The 15,370-nt window shown below is 43.9% G+C and overlaps 1 protein-coding gene across 1 annotated transcript in view; it reads right to left on the bottom strand.

Moving 5' to 3' along the window:
• The window catches only part of FMN2 (formin 2), a gene marked incomplete at both ends in the record, with an annotated part of 325,661 nt that extends 311,603 nt beyond the window's left edge, over window positions 1-14,058 (bottom strand). Inside the window, one exon of the mRNA XM_082854885.1 lies at window positions 12,738-14,058. Within this exon, the coding sequence (XP_082711011.1) occupies window positions 12,738-14,058 (1,321 nt within the window). The remainder of the gene's footprint in view (window positions 1-12,737) is intronic.
• Window positions 14,059-15,370: the final 1,312 nt, after the last annotated feature.

Genomic DNA, 15,370 nt, shown 5'->3' with positions numbered 1-15,370 from the left:
GGGCTGAAGACAAAGTAGAGACCACTCACAGAGCCGTGACTGAGAACAAGGCCACCAAAGCAGTGGCCACTCTTCTCTGATCTAAGGCCTGGGTCCCAAGAGCACACTTGGCTCCCAGGTCAGGAGGTTTCCCAGCTGGGCCACCCCTGCTGCCAGCCCAGAACTGGGCTGTGCCCGCCGGGGCCACACCAGGGCCTGTGGGAAGTGGTGCCTGGACACCAGGCCTCTGCTTGGCTTGAAAGAGCAAACAGCAGAGGTCAATCCTGGACCTTGTCGAGGTCTTCCAGACGTGGCACGAATTCATCCAACCTAAACCACATCTAAAACACAACCCACAAGGGACTCTGAGAAACACCACTTTTACAAGAGCCTATAATGTAAGGAAAGAAGACCAGAGGGGGTTTAGCAATGCTCCATCACATCCTCAACACTGGTAATAGAGCCGCATCTGGAATACACAGAGAACCTCTGTGACCAAACAAGAAAAATCAGGAAACCTTATAGAAAAGGTACAAAGATATGAACAGGCAATTGACAGAAGGGTAAACCCAAACAGCTAAAAACACACAAAGTTTTTCTCAAAGGCATTAGCCATCAGATAAATACAAAGTAAAAAGTAAAACAATGACATACCACTTTCTCATTGGATTAGTAAAAATTCAAAAATTAGATAAATGCTGATTTGCTGTGCTAGCGAGTATAAACTGGGAGAAATATTTTAAAAACTAAACTGGCAGTACCCATACAAATTAAGTAAATTTTCATTTCTTTAACCTAGCAATCTCACTCCTGAATATACATTCCAGAGAAGTTCTCACACAGGACCCGTGTGGGAATACTAATCACAGTGCTGTCTGTGGTGGCATCTAGACGTCCACCCTGGCGGATGCAGAAATCAAAGGTAAGGACCATCCACAGCCACAATACACACCTCCAGGGTCGAGACTCACATACAACAGATATGAACAGTGTCCCTGGGGCTGGACAACCCAGAGGAACTCTCACTCTTTGTAACAGAATAAAGCAGTAAGAAACAACCCACCTGATAAACATTCACCAGGAAAAATCTGTACATTTTTTCCCCAAAGGCTCCCGAGTTAAAAAAAAAAAAAAGCAAAAGAATGAAGTCTACAATTCGACTGTTTGTATAACAGAAAATTAAATACACACAGAAATACTACACACTTTACAAAAATACATACAATTTTAAGGATATCAATCAAACACATAAAAGCTGTTCCAAAAAAAATGCTGTTCCCTGCATCCATGAGGGAGGTCAGAATAGGAAATGAAAATACAGAAAATAAATCCAAGCACAACGTGAAGAGTTCTGCATGGACTAACAATGCCCTCAGGGTACCAATAAATGCGCACTCTGTCCTCAAGACCAGGGAGAGTGTGTCAGTAAGACCTAGAACTACTAGGGAGAGTACAAGCTACCTGAAAAAGGACTCGGAACATTCAAGACAGGGGAGGGACAGAGACTAAGCAAGGGGAGAAAAACTGCAGCACAGTAAATAATAATATACAAAAGTGTGTATATAAGAGGGTGTGGAGGAAAGGGAACCCTCCTCCACTGGTAGTGGGAATGTAAATTGTGCAGCCACTATGGAAAACCACTGTGGAGGTTCCTCAAAAAACTAAAAATACAACTACCATATGATCCAGCAATCCCACTCCTGGGCATACATCCCCAAAAAACCATGGTTTGAAAGGATACATGCACCCCAATGTTCATAGCAGCACTATTTACAACAGCCAAGACATGGAAGCAACCTAAGTGTCCACTGACAGATGAATGGATAAAGAAGATGTGGTATATATACACAATGGAATGTTACTGAACCATTAAAAAGAATGAAATAATGCCACTTGGAGCAACAGGAATGGATCTAGAGATTATACTAAGTACAGAGAATGACAAATATCATATGATAACACGTATATGTGGAATCTAAAAAAAATGATACAAATGAACTTATTTACAAAACAGAAATAGACTCACAGACATAGAAACACAAACTTATGGTTACCAAAGGTGATAGCAGGGGGAGGGGTAAATTAGGAGTTTGAGATTAACACATGCATACTATGATATATAAAACAGATAAAGACCTACAGTATAGCACAGGGAACTATATTCAGTATCTTGTAATAAACTATAATGGAAAATAATCTGAAAAAGAAAATATATATATGACTGAATCACTTTGCTGTACACCTGAAACTAACACAACATTGTAAATCAACTATAGTTCGATTAAAAAATGGTTAAATAAATTTTTAAAAAAATTTTAAGTATATATATATAAAATATGTAATCATTTATACATAATATGTTGTATTTTTATATATATGTTAAGTGTATATGAACTTTAGTCTCAGGGCAAGAGGGAACCACTGAAATGTTTCTACTCTGGGACCGGCCAGTTCAGCTCTGTATTTTAAATAGTGGACTCTCTTGCCTTGTAGCGAATTACTGGAAAAGAGCCAGACTGAGGACAGGGAGAACGTTTAGAATCTCAATGTTGGATAATCTTTTCTAGGAAATGTAGAGGCAATGGGAATAGAAATTAGAAGACTTATCAAAGAGAAATTTAAGAATAGAGAAAATGGAAGGACTAATTGAGGTCAAGTTCAAGTATGAGAAGGGTGACAAAACCAAGGGGTGTGGCAAGGCTGGACAGCCAAACCTCGGTTGGGAATCCCAGGAGGCAGGTATTTAGAGGGAGGGAAAAGAGTAGGTACAGTGACCCATTAGACACAGTGACACTCCTAGACCTGTGACAGCTCAATGACGAGCCTGATGCAGAAAGGAGGGGCCAGAGGTGCAGACAGCCGTCCACTGGATCTAGGCGGTGATGAAGCCAGGAGGCCACATGCTCAGCTTTTATTATCCTGAAGCAGATGGTAGTGAAAATGATCTGCGAATTTAGAGTCAAGTGAGGCTCCTTAGAGAAATCATCCAAGTCAGAGATAAAAGGCTTCCAGAATCACCCCTTCACTTACATCACATTTTCAGCCCAGAGACAAATGGCTCTCCACCTAAATCACTGCAGTTCTTATTCAGCCTTATTAGCCCACCAACAATATATTGGATCCAACGGAGTCAACACATTTTTAATTTTTCCAAGAACAAAATGAAGACACATCAAGCCCTATATCCTGAAGTAAACTGCCAGGATACTATCCAAACATTTTACACCCTCAAAGCCATTTAACCAAAATAGCACAGCAAGGACAGTGAGAAATAAGTGCTGAACATCCTGGGTAGCTGCAAAATGTAATACCTCCCAAGGAGAAACCACATCCCTCACCTCTCCAAGCAGCAAGTGCTGGTCTATAGCTTTGAAACATGCTGGGTGGGGGAAATTATCTACAAGTATATGTTTGCAAAAACCATCTCTATTGTTACCCCATTGTTTTTATGACTCTTCTCAAAGATAAGACTTTTATGTTAATAATGAAGAGACTCATGGCTTCCAAAACTTTCCACAGAGTATTCAAATGCATTTGTTTGGAATCCTGAAATAGTTCCTTTCTAGCCCATTTGCTTCTTAATGAGCTTGAACAAGCTGCACTACTTTAAGGCCAATAAAACTTTTTAAAAAGGTAAAATACCTAAAAGCTCTCAAAACGTTTTATCTGTCTAGTCTCTTCAGAAAATTTCATGTCAACGCAAACTTCTAAATGAAATACCATGCACTCATAAAAGTCATGTAAGTAAGTGTATAAAATAGTATGGAAAATTGAGGACAAAACCAATATATTAAAGTATACTGAAATAATTTATAAGAATTAGCACTACTACTTTTACTGAGAAGTTTAAACTAAAAGGAAAAATGCAAAGCCTATAGCCCATTCAAGAATCGGAGACTCTTATTGTCCTTAGATAATGAATCTAAGGATTTCCTCAATGGATCTATTAGAATTTGGAGTGTATTTAGACTCCATACACTCTAAGTCCTTGGGTCATAACATCGAACAACACAGCCTTCCCATCTGTAGATTCCATAAAACAGGTCCACCACCCACCATACCCGCAGTCACTACCCTGGTGTACAAAAACACAAGGTCCCAAGTGCACATCAGATAACAGCTTTCCAACCAACCCAAATCCCCTTTAGCATCAATTAACAACTGATCAAAACCACCAACGTCTTACCACCAGCTAGTACCGATGCCCAGAGCATCTTTACTCCACAGTAAAAGTGGTTCCTCGGGCTTCCCTGGTGGTGCAGTGGTTGAGAGTCCGCCTGCCGATGCAAGGGACGCGGGTTCGTGTCCGGGTCCGGGAAGATCCCACATGCCGCAGAACGGCTGGGCCCGTGAGCCATGGCTGCTGAGCCTGCGCGTCCGGAGCCTGTGCTCCACAACGGGAGAGGCCACAACAGTGAGAAAAAAGTGGATCCCCCTACATAGGGATTTTCTTCCACTCTAACAGTAAAGTTCTAAATATGCAAAGTATCATTATCTGGAGAAAAGGATAACTCCTGGAACCATCACTCCTATAGAACTGCTGGGATGGATAAGACTTGGAGGAAGCAGCTTCCCACCAGGATTACACTCACTTTTACAACCTGGGAAACCAGGGCACTAAGAGGAGGTAAGAAATTATCGCCACGTTTTACAGGAAACCAGTAGTATACTTAAAAAGGGAGGTCGATGGAAAGACTTCTCAGCCTGCACTCCTGCCGCACTGCTGCTCTGTGTATAAAGCCACAATTTAAATGACACAGAATTCTTCTCCACACATGTGCACTAGATCATGGGTTGGCCAAAAAGTGCCTTCGGTGTTTAAGTAAAAATAAAAGACACATTTTTCATTTTCACCAAGAACTTTATTGAACAATGTATTCACCTTTTTGTTCCACTACCTTCTGCCATTTTTCTGACAACTTCATAATTCCACCTTTCCAAAACTTTTTATGTTTTTGAGCAAAGAACCGTTCCAGGTGCCTTTTACAGTCTTCCAGGGAATTGAAATTTTTTCCATTAACAGAATTTTGTAAAGAATTCTTCTTAAAGAAATAAATGGAAATCTGAAGGTGCAGTGTCTGGTGAATACAGCGGATGAATCAGAACTTCCCAGCCAAACTGTAACAGTTTTTGCCTGGTCATCAAAGAAACATGTGGTCTTGCGTTATGCTGATGTAAGATTACACGTTTTCTGTTCAAATTCCGGAAGCTTTTCGTCGAACGCTGCTTTTAGTTGGTCTAATTGGGAGCAGTACTTGTTGGAATTAATCGTTCGGCGTTGAGAATTAGCTCATAATAAAGGACGCCCTTCCAATCCCACCATATACACAACATCACCTTCTTTGGATGAAGACCGGCCTCTGGTGTGGCGGTGGTTCATTTCGCTTGCCCCATGATCTCTTCCATTCCACATTGTTGTACAGCATCCACTTTTCATTGCCCATCACAATTTGTTTTAAAAACAGAACGCTTTCATTACGTTTAAGTAGAGAATCACATGGGGAAATATGGTCAAGAAGGATTTTTTTCCCACTTAACTTCTGTGGACCCAAACATCAAAGCGATTAACATAACCAAGCTGGTACAAATGATTTTTAACGCTCGATTTGGATATTTTGAGGATGTCAGCTATCTCCCGCATGGTATAACGTTGACTGTTCTCAATTAATGTCTCGATTTGATCGCTATCAACTTCAACTGGTCTACCCAACTGTGGAGCATCATCCAGTGAGAAATCTCCAGCACGAAACTTTGCAAACCACTTTCGACATGTTCCATCAGTCACAGCACCTTCTCCATACACTGCACAAATCTTTTTTTGTGTGTTTCCATTGCATTTTTACCTTTCTTGAAATAATACAGCATAATATGCCAAAAATGTTGGTTTTTCTTTCATTTTCAATATTAAGATGGCTACACAAAAATTCACCAATTTTGATAACGTTTTTTCAATGCACGCTGATATGACAGCTGTCACATACAATCTAACAAAATTGTTTCGAATGAAGTTAGAGACAACTAAGTGCTACCAGAGCCATCTTATGGAAAAAACCGAATGAACATTTCGGCCAACCCAATACCACCAAGACTCTTCTGCCTGAAGTATAAAAGGAGACCCAAGGAATTCCCTGGTGGTCCAATGGTCACAACACGGGGCTTTCACTGCTGTGGGCCCACGTTCCATCCCTGGTCAGGAAACTAACATCCTGCAAGCTGTGCAGCATGGCCAAAAAAAATACTACTACTAATAAAAACTTTTTAAATAAAAAGAAACAAGAAGGAGTAGGGTTTAAGCACTTTTAAGCATAATTTTAAAACACAGCAAAGGCTTAATTTTCTCAAGAAATTATTCTATTCTCCCTGAAAATAAAAAGGACTATTTTTGGCCCGTTGCAGCTCTGGCATAACAGATAATAAAGGCTCCAGTGGGTCCAAGGTACGGTGCACAGAGGAATGGCAGTAATTTTCCCACCCAATGAACGCCTCCAGGTACATCCTTGAAGGGGACGAAGATACAAAGGTTTCCCTCTCTCTCTCCCACAGTGGAGCAGGTATCAAAACACAACACTTCTCTGGCATGGTCAGCATCCTCTTCTAAGCATCCAATAACTTATCTTTTGTTCTTATCATTCTGATGTTACAATACCTCGATTTACTAACTACCATTTCAAATTGACTAGAAGTTTTATTTTCCATGTATTTATATATTTAATATTTAAAAAGCCTCAGAAAGTTTTCAATCACTAAAATCACAACCAAAACTATCAAGTCACAAGGCAGTACATATTTGTTTCTTCCTAATGGTCCCGTCATTCTAAATTTCATTAACATCAGGTTGTTACTTATAATGCAAAAGCAGGAATGAAGGGAATAATGAAATTTTCCTCTTCTTTCATTACCAACAAAATTTATATTTGGAAGCTTAGAGTTACTGCATTATCATTGCTATGTTAAAATCAATCCACAAAAATCAGAATAGATGTTCTCTCAACACAAATTCTACCAAAGTATCATTCTACCTTCACCACTGAGTCAATCATAACTCAATGAAAATAATTAATTTCCACCACCCATAAATGTTAGTAACTTTCCAACTTAAATTCTACTAGTTTTAGATAATCAACTCCCGTTTGAAGAAAATGGTGAACGAGCTTCATAAAGGCCTCAGTGTGCTCAATGTACACCTGACTGACTGGCACACAGCGGGCGCGGAGTAGGTACTCGCAGAGGATAGACAGGAGCGGGTGATGAATGGACAGAATCAGGTGAGCAGGCAAGGAGAAAGGAAAAGCAGAAGGAAGTGAGAAGGAAGACCTAAAGAATCCCCAAATCCAAGAAGTATACATGATATGATATAGACAGTAAGCACAGAGATGCAGAGACGACCACCAGTCAGGCCCAGCTGGGAAAGATACCAAAGAGGAAATGGGAATTCAATCAGCCTTTTCAGATGCTAAGTCAAGAGAGACAAATTGTGTTACAGGAGAGTGAAAACTGTTAGACAAAGGCACAAAGTCAGCGGAATGAAACGACTGTTCATAGAACAGTAAGCAGATTAACTTGACTAAAGTAGAGAGTTTCTGAAGGAAACCATGGGAGGTGAAGCTGCAAAGCCTCTACCCCACCCCCCTTTAAACACCACCACCTCCCCCTAATCACACAGTCATCCTCCACCATATGCTTTCCTTATCCAAACCCCCAAGCAAACTACAATTTCTGACAAAGTGACAAAAAGGCTTACAACCATTGAAAATGCAAGAAAAGAAAAAAACTGATATATAAACAATTTGCCAAAAAAAACCCTATTGACTAGAAATATTAATTTTCAACAAGTATCGGATTACATCCTTCCCAGTGTTTATACACAATTTCAGAGTTGTTTTGTTTTGATGTGACAAATTTGGTTTGGACCACTTTGAACAATGTAGTCCATTAAGGCAATAAACCAGGACAGACAAGTAAATAGCACCAACTGTGTGCCTTCTATGTACCAGGCAGAGTTGTAGGGGCTTTACATACACTATTTAATCGTAATATTATTAACTTGAAATGATTCCTCCACCTTCATACATATGAGAAAAAATTACTTAAGAGCCACCTAACTGAACAGCCAGCTAGGATACAGATACATCTGGAATACCAGTAGTTAGAGGAACCACAGTTGCATCACCCAAGGTGTGTGCTCAGCACCTTTTTAATGGAATCAGAAGGAAACACTGCTCTAAATGCACCTGCTCAAGTTCATGTACACATGGCTTATATCCAAATGCCTAAATGCATGAAAAGCCAGGCCAGTGGGGTAAATGACTTCAATCCAAACCACAGCCTTACAGGAACCATGAGAAAGGATGTTTTAGACCAAATTAAAATGATTTGAGAACAGTGCTACCTGTCCCAGCTTATGCTGCCAAATCTGATTCAAATACATGAAGCCCAGTAATGCAAGATATAGGGGAAAAGACGGCATTCTTGTAATCCCCTTTCCTGTCATAGTAACACTGATGCATTACACACAACAGGGGTGATTTCTGACCCTCACTCATTTATTGGTCAATAACTGGACGTCTACACTCTGTCAGATGCTACTGCTGGATATAAGACTGCTCCAGGCTCTAAAAAGTTCACAATCTAATAACTTCACAAGCAGCGTGAGAAAGTCTGCACTCCTAGAGAGGGTCTTCTTTCCACTTTGATATAAAAATCAAGATAACCTTTAGAAAAGCCAAAATGAGAGTCATGCAATCTAAATTTTAAAGCCCACGCCCTTTATTGACTAGCTAGTGCTCCAAAAGCTCACTGACACACTTCATTTTATTTTATTCACATTAACAACAGATTTGGTTTTCTAAGTACAGATCCTAGATGGGCCATTGGCTACTTAATGCCCTGAGGCAAGTTACTTTACCTGCCTGACCATGGTTCGCTCACTGGGAAAACGAAGATAAACAGCTAGACCTCAAGACTATCGTAAGGATTTGAGATAATTATGTAATGCACCAACACAGAGCCTGGCATTTAGCAGAGTGCAATAAATATAGCTAACATCATAATCACAGGATTCATAAACCAATAACAAATTGATCACAAAAATCAAATTAGAAGTAATGGGGGGGGGTGGAGAAGAGACCTATGACAGCTCTAAGAATCAATAGCTGACGGGAAGGAAAAAGTCAAGAAAACCACACAGATACAAAACCTCAGCAACAGCCAACTGGAGTCACCAGCCTATTACACTTCAACAGCAGTTGAGGGCAACAGCAGTGTTTTCACGGGATGCAACCATGATGGGTCTAAAGATGACATTAAGCCAGTTAAAGCAGATGAACCATTCAGGCCACGTGTTTAAGAAAAAGAAGGATAAGCACATAATTGACTTTGGAAAGACTTCTATCAAAAGTGATTCAGCATCACAAATTTAACATTTCACATGTCTACACTTTAATTAACTGCAAAATTCTATTCACAAGCTTGTGCTGTAAGGAAAGCATGTGCAAAGAAATCTCTTAAATTTCATAGCAATTTTTGCACTAAACACTGAAAAAGATGTTTTTTCAAGCAAATGAAGTGTGAAATTTCAGTGTAGTGGCCTAAAACATCATCAGCTCCTTAACAGCTAAAACAAGATAAAGTCTTGGTTCCCAATAAATGTTATTATATCTGCCAAAGAAACAAACATGTGACATGGAGATCTCTTTTCACTCGAATTTTCTCCCTACATTTGGAAGGCAGTAAAAAGCAAAAAACATCTGTTCCTTCCTGCAGAGCTGACAACCCTCATTCTATGGTTTAAAAATAAAAGCTGTCCATGGAAGTTTAGAGATATAACTATCACCTGCTTCAAAGGCAGCTGGCAATTAATTGATCCAAAGACATGCAAATTAAGGCCAGAAAACAAATCCCCTGAGGACAATGCTAGGGTTCCCCAGGGCTCTAGTAATTTCCAAGACACCCATAAAATAGTGAGAGGATGGTAAAGAACCAAATGTAAAGCCAAATGACAAGGAAACAGACAACAGCTGAGGAACAGAGGCTGTGTCACCCTGGATTCACTCGACCACCGCAGGAAAGCTTCCATGAGAGATGTCTGGAGAAAACCTGCTTCACTCTGACCATCAATCACCCTGCATCCAGCCCAAGAAGGCCACACGTTCAACAATGAAAGGAATTCACCTTATTAATAACAGAAACTTGGAAATCTCCTAAGTGAAGGCCTTAAATTCTATAATATATTTTAACGTTTTTACTCCATATGACGTCTTACAGTGTTGAACACCCAAAAATGAGGAATAAGCAAGAACAGTCAGACTCAAATCAGTAGACTCAGCTCCTATTTTTGGCTCAGCCTCTGAATGAATCACAGTGTGACCTTGGAAAACTTTCACCTCTTTGTTTACCTCCATTTGCCCACCAGTTACAAGATTCGGTTAAACCTACCTTTTTTTTTTTTTTTAAGAAAGTGAGTGAGATAAATATATAGAAACTGCAACACAAATATCCACTGGTCACTGGCCAACTATAGCCAAGCATCACATATAAAGTAGGGAATGCCTCATATGTATCACTTATGTGTGGAATCTAAAATATGACACAAATGAACTTATCTACAAAACAGAAAGACTCACAGACATAGAGAACATGGTTCTCTGGTTGCCATGGGGGAGGGTGTTGGGGGAGGGATGGAGTGGGAGGTTGGGGTTAGCAGATGTAAGCTATCACAAATAAAATGGATAAATAACAAGGTCCTACTGTATAGCACAGGGAGCTCTATTCAATATCCTGTAATAAACCATAATGGAAAATAATATTAAAAATAAAGAATGTATATATGTACATAACTGAGTCACCTTGCTGTACAGCAGAAATTAACATAACATTGAAAATCGACTGAACTTCAATAAAAATATATATAAAAATAAATAAATAAAGTGGGTGATGCCCATATTAAAGCAACTAACTGCACAGTAAAAAATCCTGCTTGGAGATGTCAACAAAAAAACCCAGGTACCTCTTGAACAGGAATCCTGTAAGAGTCCCAATTTCAAGTTTGGAAATACTTAGCAAATTTAAATGAAATGCTAGCTCCAAAAATACCCTTTTTTTTTTCCTTAATGGAAACAAAACTTCAACCTATTTAGGGTCCTACGATCTTCAGGACTCTGACCAATTCTCCTATGAATTCCTGTCTCCTCATCCCTTGCCAGGAGGTAAGTCACTGCACACTTGATGCACCCAGAGTACTACATCTCTATGTGCACTTGTCAGTGAGGCTTGGAAAGGCAGAGACATGATTTAATGATCTTTATATCACCTAGCATCTAACACACTGCCTGGCATAACATGGCTGCCCCGTATACATAGATATATATATTTGTTAAATGAAGGAAATGAATATATTTGAAATTCTAAAGCAGAACAACCATTAATAGTAATGAATGATCATCTTAATTTTGGTGATATTTTCATTTCTAGAAAAATAATATATAAAATGAGTGTTACCTAGATAAGGAGGACATACTGAATTTCTTAACAACATTAAATTCACAAAAGTTAACTAAAGAACTTTCCGATCCTCTTCCTTCAAAATCAGTCTTTTGGACGTTTTTATGTTTCTTTTTTGTTTTGTTTTGTTTTATTTACAATTTATCTAACGGATATTAGACTATAAATATTCCTTTAACTTAACCTATGCGATATCGGGAAGGGAGAAGTAAAAGAGGGACAGCAAGCATGTAAAATGAATCAAAGAGGCTACTCTGAAGTGTAAGAATCTATAAACGTAAAATAAAAGATAGCCCATGGATGAAATTTAAAATGTGGCCAATACAAGTAAGTACGAAACATGAACAGCATTTTGCTAACTAACAAGCATCCATGCTCTGGAGAAACATCATCTACTGTTTCATAGATACCCTATTTATTAAAGCCACAGAACCTAACATTTTAAGCTTTCCAAATTACATTTGAAATTTTTAATCATTCAAATACTTCACTACCTACCGGGACTTGCATGAATTCTCATTTTCCCCTGCTCCTTAAATTCTTACACTCAATTATTTCATTTAAAAATTAAGAGAAGTTAGTAAACATGAAACAAGCTGACACTCTACCAGCGGGCACTTAAGGAAAGGCGTGGGACCTACGCAAGGATAAACTCATCGCACTGCTCCACATTTTCCGCCGTGAGCCGACCGTTCAGCCGGCTTTGCCAAGTCCATACGGACGCTGGAAAGGTACCAGTAGTAGCGTCCCGGGTGCTTTTGGCCTGCTCACCATCACTGTCTCCAGGCTGGGCCACGAAACGAAATGTAAATGATGCCTAATATTCTAGATCACTATGCATTAATTTCCTGAAAGTATGCATCAGATTTGGTTGCGTCAGCAACCAGAAGTGACCACCTAAGTTCACTACGGCGTCCACGCCGATCGCTGAGAGAGAAACTACGTGTCACATGCGTGCACATGGGCGTGTACCTCAGAGCAGTCCTAGAATAGATGATGTGTCAGAGGACCGTGAACAATCTCGTTATTTTTAATGCTGTGGGAGGAGGAAGGAAAGAGAATGATGGCTTTGCAAACGGTGCCAAAAAAGGAGCCGATCTGCCTGGCGTGACCCGGGATATTTTGGAGAAGCGGACAGAGCGGCCCTTGCTCCCGATGCCTTAGGACAGAAGCGCCTAAGCTGCTCCCTTTAAGACCCTGTGTACAAACGGAAACGTCTCCGAGGGGCAGGCGCCCTGGGCCCCGAGCCCGGCGCTCACCTGCGAACACGTCCTGAAGACCGCCCGCCCCGCGCTGCGCCAGGTGCGCCGAGACCCCCGCCCCGGGCGCTCGGCCCAGCTCCGCGGTCCAATCGGCCGAGCGGCTGCGGCCCGCGCGGGGTTTCCTGGCCGGGGCGGAGGCAGCGGCGGCGGGGGCCGCGGCGGCTCCGGACCCCCGGTCCAGGGAGGACTCCGGCCGTCTCTGGACCCGGGGGCTCTGGCTGGGGGACGGGGCCGGGGAGGGCCCGGGAGAGCTGAGCTGCCGGGTGGTGGTCCTGACGTAGCAGGGCGCCAGGAGCGGGCGGGCCCGGGAGCAGCGCGGGCTGCGCGCCGGGCTGCAGGGCGGGGAGGCGGCCGCGGGGACGCTGGGCCTCGGCGCGCCCTCCTCGCGCGTCGCCCCCGGCCTGCGCGGGGCCTCTCCCGCCGCCGGGCCCCACTCCGCCCCCGGAGAGCCTCTAGGCGCGTCCTCGAAAGCGTCCTCCTCGCCTTCCTCGTCCGTGTCCGCGGCCCCTCGCTCCCCGGGAGCCGACCCGGGAGACGGCAAGGCGGCGGCCGCGGGCTGTTCTGCAGCCGGGGGCCGGTCGGGGCGTGCGGACGGCGCCGCCTCGGCGCCTGGGCCCGGCGGGGGTCGGTCCAGGCCCGGCAGGGCCCCGGGCGGGGGGGCAGCGGAGGGGGGCGACTCGGGGCTCAGGGACTGCTGCTGCTGCTGCATCTGCTGGAGACGGATCGCCTGCTGGATGTCCGAGAGCAAGTCCTCCTGCTCCGCGGCCGAGTGAAAGCTGTAGAGGTCTGTGTCTGAGCCCGAGCTAGTCCTTTGTCCATCCTGCACCCCCGCCGCAGTCTCCGAATCCTCGGCCACCGCCGGGCTCCCGACCCCGGCGGAGCCAGGGCCCCGGGGCCGCGTCACCTCGGAAGGGTCGGCACACTCCGTATCGGACAGGCCCGTCTCGTCGGCCGAGAGGCTGAGGTCCGGGATTTTGGTGACCAGGGAGTGGGCGCTGTCCAGCTCGCCGGCCTGCAGGGCCTGGGAGTCCAGCACATCCTCACGGGAGCCGCCAGCACCTCTGCCCTTGGACAGGGTCTTCCGAATGCGCAGGTTGGAAAAGACCGAGGCCCTGGGGTCCGACCGGCTCTTCTTCCTGCCCGGCTCCCCACCGCCGCCCCCCTTGCCGTGCCGGCCCGGCGCCTTCTTGCCCCCGCCCGCCTTCTTTGTGCCCTCGGCCTCGCGGAGCCCGGCGGCGTCCTCGCTGCCGCCGCCGCCGCCGCCTCCGTGCGGGGCATCGCCCGCACTCCTCTTCGGCTTCGCGTCCTGGTTCCCCATGCTGCTGCCGCCGCCGCCGCCGTCGCCGCGGGCATTCAGGCCATGCCAGCTCCTCGGCCCGGCCGCGCTGGGATCCCGAGGATTCAGGCGGCGAGCGAGCTGCTGAGAAGAGGGAGGCCGGCCACGCACCTGCCGCGCTTCGCAGAACGCGCCGCGGCTGCGCCCGCCCGCGCGGGGCCGAACGCGCTCACGCAGCGCCGCCAATGGCCGCGCGGAACGCACAAGGCCCCGCCCCTGTTCGCTTTCAGCCCCGCCCCCGGCCCTTCGGCCCCGCCCCCCACCGCTGAAGCGCCAGGAGCGCCTCTGGGTCTGGGGACCTCAGTATCCGCCACCGGAATCCAATGCCTGGTCCCTGCTGAAGGGCTTGGCAGCTGGAAGATCCACGCTGAACAAAAAAAGAAAAAATTTAAAGGGGAAAAAGGAAAGCCACATTCCAGTTTAGAGGTACGGTAATCTCAAGGCCACATACACTACCCCCTCCAACCTTCCTGCAGAAGCATGGCTCTTTAATAAATACTGGTCGAATGGATTGGTCTTTTCTTCAATAACTGATCATCTTAAACACCGTTAATGTGCTTGACATATGGTTTAGGAAAGGTTACTACACACAGTGCTGCTTTTATTTTCGTTCAGACCTTGCATCTCCATGAGAGAACATCAGCGGTCATCTCAAAATTTCATTTTTCAAACTTTTTTTTTTGACAAAATGGCGAGGTGGGGGGCGGGAATCAGAAAATACTGAGATTAGACTTCATTAAAATGCTAATCTCTAAATTTCTATGCGCTTACCATATAAACCAAATAGCATTTATATTCAAAAAGGGTGCATATACTTTAACTCCCAGGAGGTCAAACTCATCAATATTTAACATGTGCCTATTGTTGCCGCCTACAAAAAAGAAAAAGACAAAAAAGAAACACCCTTGGCACAAACACAAGAAATCACATGTTATGCGGAAAACCACCACTCTCCCAAGACAAACTGTGTCCTTGCCTTGACTATAAAAGTTTGCAACAGTTCACTGTCTGGGGGAGAAAAAATTGCTGCCCCAAAATGTGTCTCTTTGGCATTAGGATTAAGTTAGGCTGATTATTTTTAAGAAACAGAAGACTAAGGAAGTCTTTCTTTTTACTTCCACTTAGCTGCCTAAAGAATTCACATATTAGAGCTGAAAAGAGTTATCGTCAGAGATACCCGCCAGGAAAAAGCGCTGGGCCCAGAGATCTGATCCACTCTCCGCTGGTCCAGCAAATGCTCCTTTACAAAACAGTTCCTTTCCTACCTCCATATGAATTGCCTTCCTCCCCTTTG

Source organism: Leucopleurus acutus (assembly GCF_964270905.1).
Source record: "Leucopleurus acutus genome assembly, chromosome: 14".
Taxonomy (NCBI): domain Eukaryota; kingdom Metazoa; phylum Chordata; class Mammalia; order Artiodactyla; family Delphinidae; genus Leucopleurus; species Leucopleurus acutus.
This window is presented reverse-complemented; position numbering and strand designations above follow the sequence as displayed.